This window comes from Sphaerodactylus townsendi, linkage group LG05 (assembly GCF_021028975.2).
Source record: "Sphaerodactylus townsendi isolate TG3544 linkage group LG05, MPM_Stown_v2.3, whole genome shotgun sequence".
Lineage (NCBI taxonomy): Eukaryota > Metazoa > Chordata > Lepidosauria > Squamata > Sphaerodactylidae > Sphaerodactylus > Sphaerodactylus townsendi.
Window position 1 is genome coordinate 69552175 of NC_059429.1, and position 22777 is coordinate 69574951.

The window sequence follows — 22777 nt, forward strand, 5'->3', positions numbered from 1 at the left end:
TGTATGCCACAGCTGGCGGTTCTTAAGCTAACATGCCGCAGGACAGTGGTCCTAAAAAAATAAACAGAGTTAGTAACACTTGGGGACACAATGCATAAATATCAGCAAGAGGGGTTTTTATGTAAATGTCCAATTATCTGCTACTGATGTCTGTAGTATGTATCTGGAAAATAACTGAGTGAAAAAATGGCTGGACTGCAACCATTTACAATCATGGCTGGTGGCCATGTAAAGCAATTAGATTAAGCTTCTGGCTTTCTCTTTTCAACTGTTTGTCTTAATTAAATCTTTGAGATACTTCTTGAATAATGAGTGATTCAAGTCAAACAGCCCCATGCTCTTATTGAAATGCTCTTCTGATAAGAGATTTAAATTTAAACTATGCACTCTTTGTGAAGCAGCATGGGTTGCTCAGATTATTCTGTTTATACTTTTGCGTATTTCTGACATTTTAAGGTTAAGTACCAGGAAGAGCTGCCTAAATGTAAACAGTTCACTTTAATAGGCTGCCTTGGGGAGGGGGTATACATTTTCTTTCCTTGGATAATGTAAGAAAAAGTTGGATAGACAACTGTCAGGGTTGCTTTGGCTATAGGATGTTTGGCTTTAGGGCAGAGTCATGGACTGGGACAGCTGGTCCACTGGGTATGTCATTCCATAGTCATAGGTTATTCCAGCTGCTCCCAAACTACTTACCACAGAATAGCTATACTGACTTTTTAAATAGAACTACTAATAAGCAAACATGTGCATGGCTTGTCTCAGTTAGATCACTGTCCAGAAGTATTTGATCTTATATTCTTTTATTCTGAAATATCAGCAGTTCTATGCTTTTCTCAATACCATTCCTGCAACAAATGTACTGATATGAAAAAAATGAGGTTTAAAATGTAATTCATTAGAGAAAATCTAACTATAGATATTTCACATAATCTGAACAAATCTTCTCCAGAAGAAAGTAGCAATGTTCTGTCTCCTTGACCAGAAACAACATATCTTGCTGGACCAGGGCAAAATATTTCACTATTCTTCAGATTATAGCATTTTACAGTAAAGAGAAGATGCAATATAAATAGCAAGAGTTAAGATGAGGAACATCTATCAGTAGGATAGAGCTTTCTAAAACTCTCTTCATTTATAAACAAATAGTCCTTCATATAAAAAGCTTTTAAAATATCAATATTATTCATTATACAGAAATGATAGCAACAATTTTTAACCCCAGTGGGGGGCAGTGTTTTAGATGTTCAGTGTATGCTGACCATGAAGTCAGAAGTTAGAAAGAAATAGTTTCAAAAGGAACTTCAGTAACTACAATAACTTGGTAAACACTAATTTCAGAGAGTGGCCATGTTGGTCTGCAATACAACTAGATCAGGGGTAGGGAACCTGCGGCTCTCCAGATGTTCAGGAACTACAATTCCCATCAGCCTCTGTCAGCATGGCCAATTGGCCATGCTGGTAGGGGCTGATGGGAATTGTAGTTCCTGAACATCTGGAGAGCCGCAGGTTCCCTACCCCTGAACTAGATCAAGTCCAATAGCACTTAAAGATCGAACATGATTTGTGGGGTATATGCTTTTGAAAGTCAAAGGTATTGCTTTGACTCTCAAAGCTTATACCCCAAATATCTTGTTCATCTTTATTATTTATTTATTTATTTATTTATTTATTTATTTATTTATTTGATTTTTATACCGCCCGATCCCCGAAGGGCTCCGGGCGGTGAACAACACAATACAAACATTAAGCAGGAGCAATCATATACAAAATATAAATATATAAGCTCCATCCCATGATCAATAAAATAACCTAAAACTCATAAAACAGTGAATACAGTTAATACATAATTAGTCAAGAGGCGTCCAAAACCCCAATTTAAAACCTACCCCCCCAAAAAAGGGGGGCGGCAGGCCCTCAATATGAGGGTCCCTGATGTAGCACCCAGGTAAGAGCAACAGGGGGCACCATATCAGCAGCTGGACACTCCAAAGGCCCGGTGGAACAATACAGTCTTACAGGCCCTGCGGAACTCGCCAAGGTCCCGCAGGGCCCAGACAGCTGGAGGCAGAGTGTTCCACCAGGCCGGGGCCAGTGCTGTAAAAGTCCTGGCCCGTGGGGAGGCCAGCTGCATCATCGAGGTGCCAGGGACCACCAGCAAATTGGCCTCTGCTGAGCGCAGAGGCCGAGTAGGGACATATGGGGTAATGCGGTCCCAAAGGTGTCCCAGGCCGCGCAATGACTTAAAGGTCAAAACCCACACCTTGAAGATGATTCGGAATTCAACCGGTAACCAATGCAGCTGTCGCAACACAGGCTGAATGTGCTCTCTGAAGGCGCCTCCTGTGAGCAAACGCGCTGCTGCATGTTGGACCAGTTTTAATTTCCGAGTCAGATGCAAGGAAAGGCCAGCATAAAGCGAGTTACAATAGTCTAGCCTGGAGTGACCATTGCATGGATCACGGTGGCCTGGTCCGCTTGAGAGAGGAAGGGGGCCAGCCGCCGGCTTGACGAAGATGGAAAAATGCAGTCCGGGTTGTAAGGGCCACCTGGGTCTCCATTGAAAGAGACGAATCCAGGTGGACCCCCAGACTGCGGACGGAGGAGGTCGGCGCCAATGAGACCCCTTCCCACACCGGTGGCTGGAAATCCCCAGCCTCTCCCTCACGGCCTAGCCAGAGGATCTCTGTCTTCGATGGATTCAGTTGCAACCTGCTCTGCTGTAACCAACCAGCTACCACCTCCAAACAATGCTGGAGAGCTGCAGGGGCGACAACCGCTCCCCCCCTCCATCAACAGAATGAGCTGAGTGTCATCAGCATATTGATGACAGATCAGCCCAAAGCTCCGTACCAGCTGAGCAAGTGGTCGCATATAGATGTTAAATAATAGCGGGGATAGCAGTGCCCCCTGAGGTGCCCCCTTTAAGGTGCTACTGGGCTCAAATTTAGTGGATAAACACTAGAACACTTGGGAAGTAATGTAATGTAACTGAAATGTGGTCCTTTCCTTTTTCTTCATCATAGCCTGCTTAATAATTTCAGTGGTCATCCTTAGGAACCTCAGTCCTGCTCACTTCTGCTTGCACAGCAGGGACACCTTTTACTGCCCCTGTGTGAAAGCAGTTAGTGTCACTTACCTCTTTTGAAATTAACCAAGCAGCCAGTAGCCATGCTGAAAAATGGTAACATGGAAAGGGGCTGTGGTAGAGCATATGCTTGCAATGAGAAAGGTCACTGGTTCAATCCCCAGCATTTCCAGTTAAAAGAAGCACATGCTAGGTGATTGGAAGACCTCCCTGAGACCCTGAAGAGCTATGCCTGTATGAGTAGATAGCATTGACCTTGATGAACCAACAGTCTGATTCAATAAAGGCAGCTTCATGTGTTTATGTTCATATTCAGCCCTTTAAATTGCTACTTGGTACAGTACATGATATTTGTTCATACATTCTGTTGTCCTCTCAAGACATTTCCCATGGTCACCTTGGAGTAGGCATCTGTCAGAATCTAGCTTCCATTATTTAATTAAAGGCAGATCTTTGCATTGCCAAACAAAAGATCTGTTGAGCCTTTCCCAACCCCCTGTATCCCAGGAAATTTTATTGTTGTGAATGCCAAAGAAAATGCTTTCTAATTATTTTTTCCTCTTGATCTTTTTGTTGTATAAAATATCTAGAGTGGTTTGAATTGCTGTAGCGCAGTCTCTGTAATTCTTTTTTCTCTGTTTAAAAGCTGCCATTGTTTGAGAGCACTTCCTGACCACTGTTGTGTGAAAATTATACATTTGTACAAAGTTTCTAAAACCTTTTAATCTGTGGAGTAGTTGGTACTTATCTTACTCTTCTGCCTCTTTTTGTTAATTTCCCACACAATCTCAGGTGTTCATCATAAGCAGCCTCATATGTTATGTTTATTTCCCTCAGGTTACCAATAGTAAAGGGGAAATTAAGTGTTATGTAAAATCCTGCATGGTAGATATTGGATCTGATGCAAAGAACTCAATAATATGTTACACTTTAATCATGGAGATAAGGATCACTAAGTTACTTCCAAGATGCAGAGCCTTAAGACAAAAGAGAAAAAGAGAAAAATAACATATGGGGGGGGGGGCATGTTCCAGAAAGTTATCAAAGAAAATAAAGTGGGGGGGACACACTTTCTTTTCTACCTGAGTTTACGTTTGTTCTTTATGTTCATAGATAGGTGGGTTGAATGTGGCTGCTCATGAATCTTCTTTACACTTTAAAAGACTAAAATGCCACAGCTTTATATGTGAATCAATGACATTTACAAGGACTTGGACAGCTACTAATAAAAATCAGCAGGGTACTACAGTAGATGTTTTTAAAGTCTGTGCTAGCAGCACAGCATTTATCACATTATGCTTACTTTGACAATAGATCCCATCTGACTGTCAGGATCTGTGTTTTGGGAAAGCTGATCATGGCATTGCTTGCACAGTGTGGGCAGATACAGTTAGATGAGATATTGCACAGTAAGGTGACTGGTAGGGGACAAGCCATGTTGAAAAATCAGTTCAAAAATGGCTCATTAACTGTGTGGTAGAATTTAAGAAGGTAAAATGGACAAAAGTGCCATAGGTTTTTGAGAGGGGAATTGAAAACCCCGATGCAGCCAAAATGTGGCTAACTTCATGGCAGTACAGTAACCAGCCACCTTTATTACTAGAATCTGGATAGTACATGGAATCTCAACCTTTTGAAGGACAGTTAGCGACCATGAGTTTATGACATCAAGTATACAAGATGCTTCTTTGCACTGGTGCATAGTTGGTCCAATCTTAACCACCAAGCCAGGACAAGGAAGGGATTCTGATGTCCACTCACAAGGAAAAGGTGTTGTCTCAACATTATAATATATTTATTGTTGAACTGAGATAATAATAGTATTTTTTCCTTTTGCATCTGCCTGAAAGTTCTCCATCAAATTGATATCTTGTTAACTCAAAACTATTGTCTATGGTCTATCTAATATGGTACTATATTTGTATGACCATGAGCCCCCTTTACAAAAAGTGCAGGCAGAGAGAAAAGGAGATCAAGAAGAATGAGGATTTTTTGCCAAAACCTTTACCCCCCTTTTTCATCTATCCCTAAGTCTTGCATTTGGCAAATTTTGGATCTAGGAAAAGTATACAGTGCCTGGATTCAGCTTAATTTCAAGGACAAGGGTTCTCCTAGTTTAGTACATTCTATGTTTGATCAGGGGTTGGTAGATTTTTTTTTCAGCAGCAATTCTACTGATCTGTTTCTTTCATTAAGTTCTTGTATCCATACCTACAGCTTGCTACAAAATACATTTAAGAAAGTTCAGATGTGAGATGGCATATATTATGAAAATTAAGCTTGAAAGCATTTAGTGAGCTTTCATAAGACTGATGGAGAAGGATTCCCCTTTCCTTCCATACTGTTAAATCTGTCGCATGTCTTTTTAAACACACACAATTGGAATTATTTTTATATGGAGCAATTACTGTGTGACTTTTAAAATAAATCTTCTCATGCTCTATGCCAAGATGCACCCCACACTCTTTATGTTCTCCTGTCTTCACTTTGCAAATGACAGCAAATGAAATATGCAAGTTGAAGGTGCAAGTGAAACTTTGTTCTCAGTGTGTCTCTTGTTTTCAAGGTGCAGTCCTAAGTGCAAATGGGGAAACAGGATAGTTCAGTTTATTGGAGAATAATGAGAGAAGCAAAACAATTAGGTGGTTTAAAATTTAAGGCAATGAATAAAAAACAATATACATTCATAATAAAAACTAAGGGCCAGTCTTATAATTGCCAACCTCTAGGTAGGACCTGGAGATGTCCCCAAAATTACAGTTAATCTCCAGAGCCCAGAGATCAGTTCCCCCTGCAAGAAATTGTAATTTGGGAGTGTGGAATCTATGGCATTTAGCCCTCCCTCCCAAGGTTCTACCCCCAACTCTCTAGGAATTTCCTAACCCAGAGCTGGCAATCCTCGCACTTTAGAGATATTACTAGTGACCAGAATAATTAGAAAAATGGGCATCCCAATCCTGAGGGCTGAGGACAGCTTTAGGAGCTATTGTGGGGTTGCACTGGCACATTGGCCCACCCAGCTGGCAGAAGTAGCATTTACACCAGCAGAGAAGACAAACTGAGAGGCGGGTGGACACCACAGAGGTTTGTGGTGCCAGGCTCAGAAGAGAGCCTAGCTCCCAGAACTGCATTGCTGTCCTCCTGAATGCCAGTACAGCTGGGGGCATTCTCAAGGGTATAGCCATGTTAGTCAGCTTCCTCTGGACTTTTCCTCTGGACTACCATGCAGGATTTTATTATCATACTGTTCTCACCTATTATGCAAAAGCAACCGAGTAACTAGTGAATAACTGCTTTTATAAATTTAGTTGCTAATAGTTACCCCACAAAATTAGCATTCAGAAAACTCCTTTCCCCAAATAAGGAGTTTATAGCAGCCATATTTCCAAAGGAAACAACAATAGTACATGGTGAAATACGTGATGATTGTAACCCAGTTCTCTAAAGAGATATTGTTAATCTGAGGGACCCATCTGACCTTTTACTCCCCCTCTGCTGCTTGGATGGGGAGGCTTTGAAAATCTTTAGATGTTCTCTAGATACTAGGAGCTGCCAACTCTTTCTGTACATTTACCTATTGATCCCCTTATACTAACACAAGAGACTATCTTCAAATGCCTTACATCTTGCAGCAGTTCTTAGGATACCAATTTATATGTTTACTAATGACACTAGCAGGGTACCCGTGCTTCGCGACGCATACTTCATCACAGGCTCTCAATTAATTTCAGGGTGACATTCAGCATACTTCTTTATAGCCTGTTTGTGAACTTTGGGGTGACATGCAGCATATTTCATCACAGCCTGTCTGTGGACTGATGGGTTTGTTTTCGCATATTTTGCAGCAGCTTCCTGTAGTTGTCTTTTCTAATGCAATGTGTTTTTGCTCTCTTTCACCTGGTGGGCTCCAAAAGACGTCATTTGGAAGCAGCCATTGTATTTTGGGATGCAGAAAGGAAGCATTCTGCCATTGGATGCTGATGAGTGAGAAGACTGTGAAGAGGTTCAAAGTAGGGTTGAAGGGCAGGGAGCTGGACTGTACCACCACTGCAGCACATTCCTGGGGACTCATCCCACCACTTCAGAGCACGACACCAAGCACAGGGTGATCGCAGGCCGAGAGCAATGAACTTGTATCCACAGTAATCAATCTGATGTCCATATGCAAAACCCGACAAATGTTTAGTAGTCCAAGGTGATAGTGTGGTTTGTAATCTATTTTGATAGTATTTGGCTGTAGCGGTGTTGTTAACATGAAGGTGGGTGGAGGAGTACTTTTTCACAGCCTGTTAGCATTGGGGTGACATTCAGCATACTTCTTTGCAGCCTGTTTGTGAACTTTGGGGTGACATGCAGCATATTTCTCACAGCCTGTCTGTGGACTGAGGGGTTGGTTTGCACATATGTTGCAGCAGCTTCCTGTAGTTGTCTTTTTTAATGCAGTATGTAAAGCACTTTTTGCGTTTAATTCCTCTTCTCCCTGTAGCGGTTTCAGCAGAAGGGATAGGTTCACATGTGTTGTGGAGGGCAGTGTTAGAGTGCAGTTGGCGCACCATGGTGAAGGACATGAAGCTGGTGGTGTTTAACTGTCACCCTTAGAATGTTTGTGCAGCATGTCTGTGGACTGAGGGATTGGTTTGCCATTAGAATGTTCACGCAGATGGCCAGAGATAAGCAGTGAAAACAGTAAATAGGTAATAAATCAAGTGGAAGTGAATATTTTGGAAAATCCTTTCTTAGTGAGCACCTGGAGTACATAAGAAACAGGTGTGCCAAATTTCATGTGTGTGGCTTCCGTGGTTTTTGAGTTCTGTTGATGAGTCAGTCAGTGAGTGGAATTTCACATTTATATATATAGATTGAGAGGTATGTTGTCCTTTTAAGAACAGAAAATGTTTCCTTTAAACTTGATTCAAAGTTAAAGTATTTAATTCTCCATCAAAACAGAAGAAAGATTCTGCCAATAAATTTGGATAAAACATACCTATGACTTGGAATGCTGGGATCAAACTCTACCCCTCTTGTTTGTTTATGTATATGTATACCTTTCAGAATATAAGAAAGAAAAAGTTCCAAGAGTAAAAGGTACTTGGTAAAGAGTGAAATAGGAAATTGGTAAAGAGTTAAAAAAAGCACTTCCCTTGTCCAAATCCAAATCCAAAACCTTTATTAGGCATAAAACCGGTGTGTGTCAAGAATTCCAAATACAATAAGAAGATAAACTTCCCTTGTCTCTTTTCCCCATGTTTCCATTAACAGAAAAAAATATTGCATGTCACCAAGGAAATCCTCCCTGTCACAGTTATTCTGTAAACTAAGGGAAGTCTATCTCATTTCTGAAATGTTATTTGTGGGTTTGTGTGTGTTGAGTGCCATCAAGTTGATTTCAACCCTAAGAATTAATTACCTTCAAAATGTCCTATCATTATCATTTTTCAGGCCTTGCAAACTAAAGGCCATCTTGTGTTGGGTTTTGCTCTTTTCCTGCTACTTCCAACTGGTATTATTGACTTTTCCAACAACTCTTTATTTTCTCATGAAGTGACTAAAGTGTGATAACCTCAGTATGTTTCCCCACAGGCGGAAAACAGTGCCCTAGAGATGGTAAAAACACTGTTTCTGGGGTGCTGTTCACACAGCTGGCACTGCTTGCTCCCCCAAGTGGCATGAAGACGTCGCTTTTGAAACTCGCTCACTGAGCGAGGCTTTTCAAAAGCGGTGTTTTCCCGCTTGCGAGGGGTGAAGTGCACTGGTGTGAGGGCGGCGCTTTTCACCCATCCCGTGTTCCAGTTAATCTACTTCTCCTCCCTGCTCAGCTCTGGATGGCTGGAGATACATGCCCACACTGTCCTTAAACCACCAGAGGTCAAAGGGTAGTGTGGGCGTGTCCCTCCAGCTGTCCAGAGCTGTGCAGGGAGGAGAGGTAGGTGAACAGGACAACCTGTGAGTGGCTCCATGCGGAGTTCCCTCTGTGGGTCTCAGAAGCCTTAGTGCTGCCTGCTTGAGACCGTGTGAACGGTCTTATGCATCCACCGGCATTAATTATGCTGGTGGACAGCTGTTTCTGCCTCCGTGCAGAAATGGCCTCAGTTTAACCACAGCTGCTAGGGAATGTTCAGGCCTGATTTAACTTAGTATTCATTTATTTGTCTTTTTGACAGTCCATACAATCTTTAAAACTCTCCTTCAACACCACATTTCAAATTAATTGACTTTCTTCCTGTCAGCTATCTTTGTTGTCAAACTTTCACACCCATATATAATAATGGGGAATACTATAGTTCAATTACCTTGGTCTCCAGCAACACATCCTCATACTTAAGGATTTTTTCTAGTTCCTTCATGGCTACCCTTTCCAGTCCTGGTCTCCTTCTGATTTTTTGATTGCAGTTTCCTTCATGGTTGATGAAAGTGTTGAGGTATAAAAAATCTTTATCAGTTTCAGTTTCTTCATTGTCAACCTTAAAGTTTTTTAATTCCTTAGTGGTCATTAGTTCCTTCTTGATGTTCAACTGTAATCCTGTTTTGGTATTTTATTCTTTAACTTTCATCAGTCGTTTCAAATCTTCATTATTTTCTTTCAGTAATATAGTGTTATCTGCAGATATCAAACTGTGAATGTTCCTTCCACCAGTTTTCACTCCAGCGTCATTGAATAGAATTCAGTTTATTTTATATGGTCTGCACAGAGATTGAACAGGTAGGGAGATAAATTACATCCTTGTCTGAAACCTTTGCCAACTGGAAACCATTCTCTCTCCCCCCCCCCCCATATTCTATCCTAACAGTAGTCTCTTATCCAGAGTACAGGGTGTGCATCAAAACAATCAGATGCTATTGCACACCTATTTTGTTTCAAATGAATCATCACACCACAGTGGTTAAACTTTTAACATGAGAATCTGAGAAACTGGGACATTCCCTGTTGTCTATCACTGAAAAAAAAGGAGAGACTAATTAAAGGAACAAACTCTGATGCTTAAAATTAGGAAGACTTCCTCTTTTTTAATATTTTCTTTTTAATTTGAAACTGTGTACTGTCCAAATCCTCAGTAACTTCAAGTAAGGACCTCTGCAATCAAAAAGGTGCTCAGAAATGGCATGATTTGCACTCTGCTGAAGGCTAGCTGCCTGCCTGCTGAGCTGGCTTCTTTGATGAGACTCTTTTTTTCAGTTTGTGAAATCTGAATTATCCAGTTTCCCAGCTATGTTGCATAAAATGTCAAAAAGTGACTTCAGAAAGGAGTGCCATGATAGTCTACTTATAAATCTGGGAGACATGAGGTTTTACCATCGCAAAACCTGTCTAAGATTTCACAGAGATCTGCTCATTATTACCCACCCCTGAGAACTCATGCTGATTTTCCCGGCCAGTAGACTTCCAAAAGACATCCAGAAATGGAATGGTAGAATTGACAGACTACAAACTATTGCAAAGAAGAAAAATATTATGCTCTTATATTAAAATTTTCACAACCTGGGATCCAAAGTTATGTTAGTAAAAATCTTCTGTTGCAGTGATTCACCTGCTTGTTCACCATGTGGAAGACATCTCTTAGCATCAGCCAGGGCTGGCCTTAGGCTGTGTGAGGTCCGACCTAGGCAATAGCTGAGAAGTCCTCATATCAAAAAAGTTCACATCAATTGCTACACCAGGAAATGTCATGTTTAATCAAACAATGCCATGATGAGTTAGCATTTGACAATTGCAAAACACCACCCTACCAAATCACAAGAACATTTTTCTGAAACTACTAGAGTCCTTTATCAGTAATTTAAGTCCCCAGCAATGCAGCATTCTATTAACAATGAGACCACACAATATTTTTTAACACAGGGAATTAAATAACGATTAAACTGTGTACTTTTTGTTAAAGTCTACATAGAATTGGTCAGTGCTATCCAAACCCAGAGGTGGCAGGATGTGGCGCCAATGTGGTGCCACCCTGCTGCCTCCAATAGGGCTTTCTGGTGGTGCAGGGAGTTTGGGAAAGCCTCGAAACTTTCCCACTGCTGAAAAGTCCCATAGAGTGTAATGGAAGTGCTGTCTTGTGTCGCCTTGCCTTGCTCTTGCTGGCATTCAGCCCTGTGGAAAATGTGGCAAAAGGAAAAGTCTGTGGAACTGGGCTGGCAATAGACTCTTCATGGGCTGGCCAGAGGAAGGGGCAGAGTTCCAGGCAGACCGGGCATACAGGTTTCTGCTCTTGTTTCTTTTACCCCTATCCTATTAGCTGGGCTGCTGCTGGGGTATCATCGCTTGGCTCCAGCTCTCTCTCCCATCCATCCCTTGTGTCCTCAGCTGTTATGGGTTGTGTTTCAGCTTACCTTGTATTGTTGCTCTGCATTGTCATCACATCTTGGTTGACAACTTGGGTACTGGGACAGATCCACTGAGGTGGAGGCTGTCCCTGAGAACCTGCCTCCTCCATTTCCTTAAGGGCTCTTGGGGCTGGAGCCAGTCCATAGTATGCCAAGCTTGTTGTCTGGCTTTCACCACTAGGTGAAAATGGAATCATGTAGCAGTTTGTCCCTTGTAGGATCCTGGGACTTGTCATTCCCCAGTTCCCCCCCCCCTCAGGAGTTAGACTGAAAGGATGAGGTTATTTTGGGTGGCAGGTGGTTCACCTGATGCTGAATCGATCCCTATCCAGTGCCCATGTCATTGCAGTTGTATGCAATAAAGCTAAGGCCTATTTTCCCCAATCTGTGTTGTGGTTCTTCCCTTCACCCTTGCTCCCTCCTTCACACTTGGGACCTCTAGCTGAGTTTTGACAAGAAACACCCCCCCCCCCAAGAGCCACTATCTAAGGCAGTGATGGCGAACCTTTGGCACTCCAGATGTTATGGCCATGCTGGTAGGGGCTGATGGGCCATGCTGGCAGGGGCTGATGGGAATTGTAGTCCATAACATCTGGAGTGCAAAGGTTCGCCACCACGGATCTAAGGTAAGAGAGATTAAGATACACATTTTAAGAAAAGAAAGATTTGAGTTCACCAGTGTGTTCAAGACCAATAAGATTTGCAGGATATAAGTCTTTGAAACTCAAATATGTTGGTCTTAAAGGTGCTACTGAAAGAGAAAGAAAGAGAAAAAGATTTTAATGCATTAGCCATAGAAAATCACAATCAGTACAAAGCACATACTTTAAAAGACATAAACCATACCCATACTTAAAATACATTCAAAAGATAAAAATCTTGTAAATTAAAATTGTCTGAAATAGACAAAACATTTAGAAAATTATGAACCAAACTTACAGTTAAAAATTCCAATTCATTTCTATTAAATATAGTATACTACAAGATGTCTACTGCTATACAGATTTACTTGGCAAATTTGGACCTAATGTTTCTGGCTGCAAGTGTAAAGAGCAACTCTGTTAGACACTTCTAGCTCCTTGTCTGACATCAAAAAGACCAGTTTTCCACAGCCAGTGGATTTGCCTGACAAATGTAGTATTCTTCTAATAAGTTTATTTCTAGGTTCCACATGAAGTGGACATTCCAACATGTAGTGGGTAAGATCCTCTATTCCCTCCTTACCACAAATACACAGGCATTGAGAAGTGGGGAAACTAGAAAACTGCCCATTATGTAGTATGGGTGACATGGCTTGGAAGTGAAGCCATCCTTAACTTTAAGGTTGTCAGATTCGCTAAATATGGAATTCTCTGATAGTTCCTTTTAAAATATTTGAAGAAAGGAGCAACTTTTGATTGGGAGATTGTACCTCTATCCAATACCGCATCTATTTGGTAGATCCAGTCTCACAGAACGTGTCCTGTGTCCCTAGCTCTTAATAGATTATCTGGGATTGAGTATTTAGGCTGAACTGAACCTGAATAATCCACAAAAGCTTTCACAGGGTCCATGACCAACAGACTTTGGTGACTCAGTGTATCCATGCCACTTTGTATCATTTTCACCCAGTTCTTCAGAATCATAGCATTTGCCTGGGCTTTCATAGAGGGTTGTCTCAGCTTGGCCCTCATAAGAGCTACAGGAGTCCCCTTAGGGAGGGTGATGATCCACCTCATAAATAGATTTTGCATTTTTTCCAGATTATTCAGATTAGCCAATTTTTGTTCTCTCCATCCCCAAATCTCACTCCCATAAATCAAATTAGGTATCATCTTACTTCCAACAGTTTGTTGACTGGTTCAAACAAACTGCCCCCTTTCATAAAATATAACTTTACTGTAGACCCAATATTCTTCATTATTGACACTTACAATGAAGTTAGATCTGCTTTCCAAAAAAGCGTTTCAGAAAAAATTATTCCCAAATATTTATAGACACTACATTGGTTAATTGGCATTATCAAAGTCCTCCAAACTGATCTTTTTGGTCATCTAAAAACCATCACCCTTGATTTAACATAATTTATACATAACCCTTTCTCCTTGTAATAAAGGTCCATCTTATCTAAAAGTATTTTCAGACCAATTTTGGTCAATGAAATAAGCACCATGTCATCTACAAAAAACAGAATTGACACCTTAGTTTGACCAGTGAATGGCACCATAAACTCAGGACTTTTACGTTTACTCACTGTGTCATTTCTGAAAAGATTGAATAATATGGAGGCCAGCATACACCCCTGTTTCACACCTCTTTGAACCAGAATTTCATTTGACAATGAGCCTGCAGTTCCAACTTTGAACTGAAATCTTACTCAAATCTTACTCATCTACACCAACATGGCTACAAAACAAGGAGGGCAACTGTGCTAGAACCTGAAACTAAAAACTAGAACCTGAAACTGTTTGAAGGAGATGTTCTAGTGATCAGGCTATAGCAGACTTACCCTCCTTGGTTTGTTAATGTGACCTGGCTGCTTCCACATTATTCTTGTTCTAATCCCCACCCCACTCCCACCTGTATGTATGACACACTGTGACATTCAACACTGATACTTTTCCTAGGAGTGAACCCGTACTTTCTTTTTTTCCCTAATCCCCTTTCTGCACAGGCCAATAAACACAGATTAAGGATAAGAGAAAATCCAAGTTGGGGGGTAACTTCGCATGTATCCCGCTCCTAACGCGAGTCTGCTCTACGTTCCCCCCCCCCCATTTGAGGTTTTCAAGATTCTTTTGTTTTAACATGCCTTGCAGCCATGGTCGAGTGAATGGCCAGGCAGGAGGTGCTTTAGTTGGGCATGCTTTCCTTTTTAAAAAGATTCCGGCTCACATAGGCCAAGCCACGCAGGCACAAAGGGGCGTTTTATGGCTGTGGGGTTCATATGTGCCTGCCTGCAAAGCTATGCATCTGTGGAAGGTATTTTAAAAAAACGTTCTTCCATACGAAGGCATGCACCCCGGCCAATGCACTCGCTGTCCACAGCTTATGCCCCAGAGCAAGGATGGGTTCATTTATCCTGCCTGCAATCTGCTTTAGATTTGCTGTGCAGAAAGGGCTTTAGCACACACCATGATTTACTGCTGTTTCTTCTGTATCCAGCCTTCCTTCCTCAGAAACCCCTTTCCTCTAATCTAGTCACTAACCACAATAATCCTAAACACCCCCTTTTTTCGAAGCCTTTTCTCTAACAGTGTCAGGTGTTTTTTCTCCCTTTCCTAATCACTTCTGTCTTCTGTCCCAAAACAATTTCTGTTCCATTCTGAGGAAATCCTCCGGTGGAACACAAATTCCTCTTTCTTGTGTTGCTTGCTTACATAGCAGGCAGCCTGGAGAGGTAATGGAAGGACAACTGTGAGGTGCTGTTTCCCAAGCTATTCTTTTGCCCTTCTTTCCTGTTCCTCCTTGGCAAACAGAAGGAAAGCAGATAGAATGCTGAATTTCATGGCTAACTAGTATAGCATCCCTCTATCTGGATGAAATTGGTAATTTAAAGTTCTCTTTCCTGTTATCCCACCTTCTACTTTGAAGATAAAGAGCTGCCCTTTTTTGCAGCCAGTGCAATGTCTGAATTCCCTGGGCTGAACTGAACTGAAATTTGGATTCGGATTTATTCAGGCATAAAATTATCTGTATGCCCAAATAAGACAAATAACATATTTGGATATACCCAAATTGGGTATACTTGGAAAAATTCAGGTCTGTCTGATTTTTTTGGTATTTTTGGTGGTATTTGCATTTTGGCCTACAGGGGGGCATATTTTTCGATCTAGTGGTACCAAAATTTCAGGGTATCATCCGGCTCACCAGATGATAGCAATCAAGTTTGGTAAAGTTTGGTTCAGGGTGTCCAAAGTTATAGACCCCCAAAGTGAGTGCCCTCTCTCCCATTGTTTTGCCCAGCTGGCTCTGTGCTGGAAATTGGGGGGGGGGGGGTTCTGAATATGGACATCTAATTTACTGCAGGGCTGCTGGTGTGAGTCTCCTGAAAGGAGACTTGTCCAAGGCCACTAGTAAGCTTTATAGGTAGGAGTGGAGAACAAACCTAGTTCTCATGTGGAGGAATAGGGAATAGGGAATCCTCCCATAATGTCCAACCCACCAGCCCTGTTCTTTGTACCCTATCTGCGGAGGCAAGACAGTGTTACAGTGTTACATTGTTACAGCAATGATGTAATTTCTTTTTTCTTGCAGAATTAGCAAGTTGAATGAGAGATTACATTCCTGTTGTTTAAATCATTCTTTGTCTTTCTAAGAGTTGTGGTTTCTATTTAAGAGTTGTAGCTGGCCTCCTTATCTTGGTAGCTCAGATGATCTCAGATGCACTTGCTGATTGACTATTTGAGCCTGTGCTGCTTGTATCTTATTTAAAGTAACTATTTTTAGAAATATCGTTTTAGAAAGATATTTAGAAATATCTTTTTAGAAAAATATTTAGAAATAATCAAATTATAGTACAAAACCAAATTTAGAGACAGCTAAGACTGATTTTTTTCTCCATAAAAAGAACTGTGAGAAGCAAATCAGATCTCTCTGGCTAGAAATCTCAGAAAGCAGAGGTTTGAGAAGGAGTGAGATCTCTTGGTGAGATATTAGATTCTTTGGGCTATTTGAATAATCTCTAAAAGTAGAGACAAAAGCTGATATCTGATTTGTTTTAAACAGCTATAATCAGTTATAATATGAAAAACTAATGCTAGAGGCACTGATATTATTAGCATATGTTTCCACAGTTTTTCTGGAATAAATTCTTTTGTGTTTATTTTCTTCAGTTTGCTTGATAGAAAGAATATTTTCTTTGTTCAATAATAGATAAAAGAAGTGTCTTCTTTAGTTGCTGATAGCTCAAAAGAGTAAAAATGACTCATGTCCAAATGATTATTTTTATATTATCAAGAGTTAGAAGCAGAGGCATTTCTCTAACATGGTAAACCCTAGGGAACTTTGTGACTGATCAGCATTTTACAGGCAAAGCCTTGAAAGATTGTTCAATGCAAAGACTCTAACAAGGTGCAGGGGATATTCCCTTGTTATAACAGGTACCAACCAAATTGCTTTTTTCAGTGATAGTGTCTTGCCATGAGAATGTTTTCCTGCTTTAGATTCACCTTGGTATTCTTTACTGTTCTTTAGGTGTCAGGGCATTATGCTTTCTTCTGCCCAGCTTTAACTGAAGGATTCCATCTTTTTATGTTTGTTTCTAGACTGAAGGCTGTTGTATGGGCATAATTGTAGGTTTCTGGATATTTTTTGTACCATTTTATACCTCTAGTGGTCTCTTGATTTGTTTATACCTTATTTTAGTACTAATATTTTTATTTTTGTTGCTTTTAGGATTTTACTGTTGCTTTGTTATGGCTTTTTTAGCCACCTCAAACAACTATTTAGAGAGATGACATATCAGTTTCTAAATATCAGTTTCTGTCAGTTTCTATCAGTTTCTATCAGTTTCAGACATATCAGTTTCTAAACCTGTTAGGGCATCTGCTGATCAGGTTCAAATCCACATGCTGTCACACCCTAGTGACCTAGCCTTTAAAAATCCCTAGAGCCCTTAAACCCAATCAGTAACTCCAGAGACTTAAAGGTATAGATATTAACTTGAGCCATATCAAAAAAGAAATAGGTAAAAATAAACAGAATTCAATAAAATGAATACCTAACAAAACTTACCTAACAAACTTTCTTTCTGGTTGTAAAAGCAGACCCAGCTTATTGACTTTTCTTTTGCTCCAGCAGGAGTTTCATAGATTTCCTGCTGGGTCAGAACCCAGTCTCATGGCATCTTGTAACAAGTCTGGAAGTCAAGCCCAAAAGGCCAATGATAGCTTGTACCTTGGCTCTAAATCCAGACTATAGGCATCCAGTAGCATCTCACAACCTGGCTAGAAAGAACAAACCAGGTTGAAAGAGCAAACAGTGAACTAAAACATCTGCTTTTATAGAGTTTTATGCATTATCTCATTAGCTAATCATAATGAAATCATCTTCAATCAACCTTCTGTATTTAAATTAGGCCAAGCTTCTATATAGCCAGTGGCATATCTGCACGAAGTGGCACCCAGGAGCAAGTACTGAAATTGCATGCCCTCCAAAAATATTGTGCCCTCTTCCCAAAATTGAGGCAGGTGAGTGGGTTTGGTAGGTGAGCAAGCAAAAGTGGTGAATGGCCAGCAGGAAGTGAGGTGGGCAGGCATGCTTGATGGACAGGGCAGGTGAGTGGGGTGGGCAAGCAAGAAGGTCAGGTGGATGAGCAGGTGAGCAGCAAGCCACAGCTTGCCCATCTGCCTTTCTCACCTGATCAACAGCCTGCCCACTCTCACCAGCCCCTGCTTGCCTTTCCAGGCTAGCAGGGGGAGGGAGGGGATGGCCAAATTCACCCCCACATGACCAAGATGAGTGGTGCCTAGGTTGTGAGCCCCCCCCCCCAAAGTATGCATGTGTATATAGTCCTAAGTTATAGCCCTACATCAGTCTCCACCTGAAAGCTGAAATAGAAGGGAGCAATGTCTCATTTGCAGGTCACGTGAGTGACTATGCAGAAAACACCTAGCAAGATCTTGGCAGGCTGACAAGATACCCCTCCTGCTAGCTTCAGAGACACTCAGAATCATGTAACTTTTACAGTGGAGTATAAAGGTAATAAAAGGACGATTACACACAAAGTTTTTGCTATGTAGTGGAGACCAGTATTCTTGTATGGACATATTTTCTGGAGTCTCACTTTCACTTTCCACTCTCTTTGTGGCAAGTGAAACCAGTTATAGCACAATTTAAATCTTGCTTTGCTGCCAGAGTGGGACATATTTGCCCTGGATATCTTCTCTCCACCCATGGCCAACCTTCCCACTCCCTTCCCCCTCATCCCCTTCATGCTGTCAGCTCCTTCCTGCTTCCCTAAGTGCATTGATAAAGAGATTGAGAGATCAGTCTCTCATATGTATAGTGGGGGAGAGAACCACCCTCATCTCTGTCTAACATCTGTGTTCAATCTCTCTTCCACCAGCACAGCCTCAGCACAGTCTCAGTTGCCAGGTGCCCTGGAGCCTTCCCCCTTACTTTCATCTCCATCCTGCCAGCTCCTTTCTGCTTCTCTAAAGTGCACGTATTGAAAGATTGAGAGATCGATCTTTTGATACAAAGTAACAATAAAGAGGGCTTTTGCAAGGAACAGTACAAGCAGGCATCATTTGGCTATATCCCACTTCCCCCGCTTTGCTTCTTCCCTCCCTGATGGCTGAGAGGGCTTTTAAAACTATTTCAGGCAAGACTCTGTTTTAAAACAAGTCTCTCTCCTCTTTTCTTGCGACAGCAGCAGAGAGTGTGCATGTGTGTGCAGAGTGGAAAGGATTGGGGGAGAGAACATCAGCTCAGTGCCTTTAAGGCTGTTGATGGGCACAGTTAAGAGAACTGGAGAAGCAGAGGCCCAGCAGAGTTCAGCAGACAAACTGTGCTGCAGGCTGTGTGCTGCCTCCTCGCGTGTAAGAGACATGCAAAGAGAGCCCACTGTGCAGAGAAAAGGCTCAATGTAAGTGTTCCAAGAGTAATGGGCCAAAGTTCAAGACAGACTTTCTTATACAAAAAACATTTTTAGGCATTTCTCACCTCAGACAGCAAAGTCTAGACATTTAATTCTGTCAATATACATCTTAAACATTTACATTTAAACATTTCTACCTTCTACTTATAATGGCATACTTATACAAAACATGTCAAATTGATATATTTTTTTCACAGAATGTAATCGCTGCTATATCAAACATTTTCTATTTGTGTATGTTTTGGTTTTTTGTGGATTACAATGGTGATTTTATAGCTGGATACTTTTTCTAGATACAGTTTCAATTTATCTTGTGTATGTGTGTTCTTTCTATGCAGAAAATTAGCCTGGAATTCTATATTGACATCCATGCTCACTCCACTATGATGAATGGCTTTATGTATGGGAACATTTTTGAAGAAGAGGAAAGATTTCAGAGACAAGCTATTTTCCCCAAGTTGCTTTGCCAGAATGCTGAAGACTTCTCCTTTGTAAGTAATGCTTGCTTGTTTCTCTTTTTCATGAATGTGTTTCAGATTATTGTTTGAACTCATGACAATGACAATTTTGCAGCAGGTTATATGGGTATGAATCTCAATGCCACAGCAGAGCCTTGTGCATGCTTACTGGCAATATACACCAAAAGCTATGTGCTTCCACTTTTATATATCACCATGCACAGAACTGGTGCAAAAGTATTTCAACTGGCAACTAGCAAGTTTCAGTACATGCTGGCATCCAGTATGGAAAATTACTGTGGAAGCTACTAAAACGCTGGATTTCTTATTGAGTTAGCAATTGTTATGCATTATATTGTATAAGAAGGAATTCAGTGGTGGGAGAAGAACTAAAGGCCTACCAAGAATGGCAGGGACGTAGGTATAGATTTTTTATAGGGGGGGTTCAGAGGTGAGGCCATACCCCCACCCACCCCCAGGGCATGGCCATGCCTCCCCAAGCCCCGCCCCTGGCCTAGCGCTTATAAAAGCAGCTCTCCGAGGTCGGGGATGGCAGACTCCCCTGCCCTGCCCTGCCCTGCCCCACCCCTCTGGGCAGATGCATAGAGGAAAAATGGAGCCTGGTGCAAAATCTGAGTTTTGCGCCCCCCTGCCGGGCAGCCGCTGTGATGTTGGAATCCACCCCCAAACAGCATCACTTTCAATGGTGTTTAAACTAGAGAGCCCGAATTCTCCTTTTAAATCCACCTTAAAAGGAGGAATCTGGGGTCCCTAGTTAAGCACCAACATTGAAAGTGATCGCTATTTCCCTGAGTGGATTATCACCATCCTGAGAACAGCATCCCCACTTTCAGTGTGGGCGTAGTGGTTAGCACAGCAGAGTTCATTCTAATCTGGAGGAACTGGGTTTGATTCCCTGCTCTGCCACTTGAGCTGTGGAGGCTTATCTGGGGAATTCAGATTAGCCTGTGCACTCCCACACCCACCAGCTGGGTGACCTTGGGCTAGTCACAGCTTCTCTGAGCTCTCTCAGCCCCACCTACCTCACAGGGTGTTTGTTGTGAGGGCAAGGAGATTGTAAGCCCCTTTGAGTCTCCTACAGGAGAGAAAGGGGGGATATAAATCCAAACTCTTCTTCTTCTTCTAAACCAGGGGTAGGGAACCTTTAACACTCAAAGAGCCATTTGGACCCATTTTCCATGGGAAAAGAAAACACTTGGAGCCTCAAATAATTTTTGACATTTAAAATAAAGATAACACTGTATATATTGGGGGTTTTTACCTTTTACTCTGCTCATTCTGAGAAGCGCATGGATGTTGCCTTTGGCAGCCTACTGCTGCCTGCAGGGGTGGGCAGAGATGGGGAGCCAGCGGCTTTCGACCTCGCCCGGACGACGTGAGGAAAGTACCACGCCTTACTCCAATGGTGCAGGCGAGGAGGGGAAGCCCCATGGCGCAGCCCAGCCGGACCCTGCTTGGGCAGTTGGTGCACCCACCCTGCTGCTTGCAGGGCGGGCAAGGATGGGGCCAGCGGCTCGGCTCTTGGAGCCGCAGTGCAAGGGCAGAAGAGCCGCATGCGGCTCTCGAGCCGCAGGTTCCCTACCCCTGTTCTAAACTGAGGACCTCAGATTCTCCCTTTAAATCCATGCTGAAGGGGGTGGATTTAAAACGAGAATCTGTGGAAATTTGGGAGGTGCCTGCTGTCAGGGGTGCAATGGTTAAACTAGAAGCACCAAACTTTCAGGGTATCTTTAGGAGTCTCTCCTAATGATACCACCCAGGTTTGGTGAAGGTTGGTCCAGGGGGTCCAAAGTTATGGACCCTCAAATGTGTAGCCCCCATCTCCTATTAGCTCCCATTGAAAACAATGGAGGATGGGGCATCCCCTTTGGGAGTCCATAACTTTGGACCCCCTGAACCAAACCTCACCAAACCTGGGTAGTGTCATCAGGAGAGTCTCCCAAACAATCTCTGAAAGTTTGGTGCTTCTAGCCCAAACAATGCACCCCCTGCAGGCCAAAATCCAAAAAAACACTAAAATGTTTTAAAAACCCACAAACGGGTGGGCGGAGCTTCAGACATGAATGGGGAGGTTTCAAACCCGAGAACCCCCCCTTACCTACGTCCATGAAGAATGGTCAGAGTAGTAACCCCTTGTTATCCTAAGTAGGTAGTCTCTATTCTTCTATTCTTCTATTCTATTCTATTCTATTCTATTCTATTCTATTCTATTCTATTCTATTCTATTCTATTCTATTCTACTTTGATTTAGTTATCCTGGATAGTCCTGGGAGAAAACTCCCAAATGAGCTTTTGTACCGTTAAAATGGGTTTTATTAAAGAATTAAAAATAATACAACAAGAAATATGTTTCAAGCAGTGAGCATACATACATGAAATATGCAAGAGCTGGCTATGAGAAAACGGAGGAGGTTGGATTGGGTTTCAGGGATGGGTGATACCAGTGTTGGAGGTATGTTCAGGAAAAACAGTGCTGAAAAGGAAAACAACCAGCATTTCTTGCAGCAAAGAAAAGAGCCCACATGCAAGTGTGTGTGCGTGCGTGCATGTGGATGTGGATGTGTGTGTGGGGTGTGTGTGTGTGGGTGATGCACATGAGTCCAGAACACACACCTCGTGAATGGCCCAGAGGCAGTATGAGGTAAGCTGACAGGAAAGTCAGAGACCAAGAAATATTTTTCAGGGGTTCCTACAAAATAGTAAAAAAGGCTTGATGAGTCATCAGGACTCAAGATAATGCCTGGATTATTCTCCTAAATGCTGACTGATTGCTGGGATGGGTGCAGACAGGGTAAGTAATAATCTGCTTCAAATACTGATTGACTCACACTAGTGTGACACAATGGAGATTAGCTAGCCTCATTGTCCATCCAGGCATGGTCAGGGGAAAAGTTCAGTAGTCAACCACCTTCCTGTGCAGATCTGACACACAAGATGGATCCCAAAACTGGCTGAGAGACACCCACTTTATGGGGAACAGTGTCTTGCTATTATGCCAGTCTTTCTCCCCCCCCCCCCATGCCTTCATGGTACCCCTTAAGGGGTTTGGCTGTTTACACCCCAATATAATAGTGAATCTTTCTTGTTCAGCCATGATTAGCAGATCATTTACTTTTTTGTGTTTTGTTCTGATGTTCATTTTGAAGGAGGTGGGGTTCACAGAGAAAAAAGGAGCACAATAAAAACTAATTCAAGATGAACTGAATCACCTAAACTGGGCTCTACAGGCTGGTGGTTACTTTACTACAGACAATGCCTGGCAAGTCAAATGGTTTGGGGAGAGGCTTCCAGGGGGAGAGAGAGGGGACC

The 22777-nt window shown here is 42.1% G+C and overlaps 1 protein-coding gene across 1 annotated transcript in view; it reads left to right on the plus strand.

Moving 5' to 3' along the window:
* Positions 1-22777, plus strand: part of LOC125433066 (BEN domain-containing protein 5-like) — a 996205-nt gene that overhangs the window by 875634 nt on the left and 97794 nt on the right. Inside the window, exon 10 of the mRNA XM_048497387.1 lies at positions 19328-19480. Within this exon, the coding sequence (XP_048353344.1) occupies positions 19328-19480 (153 nt within the window). The remainder of the gene's footprint in view (positions 1-19327; positions 19481-22777) is intronic.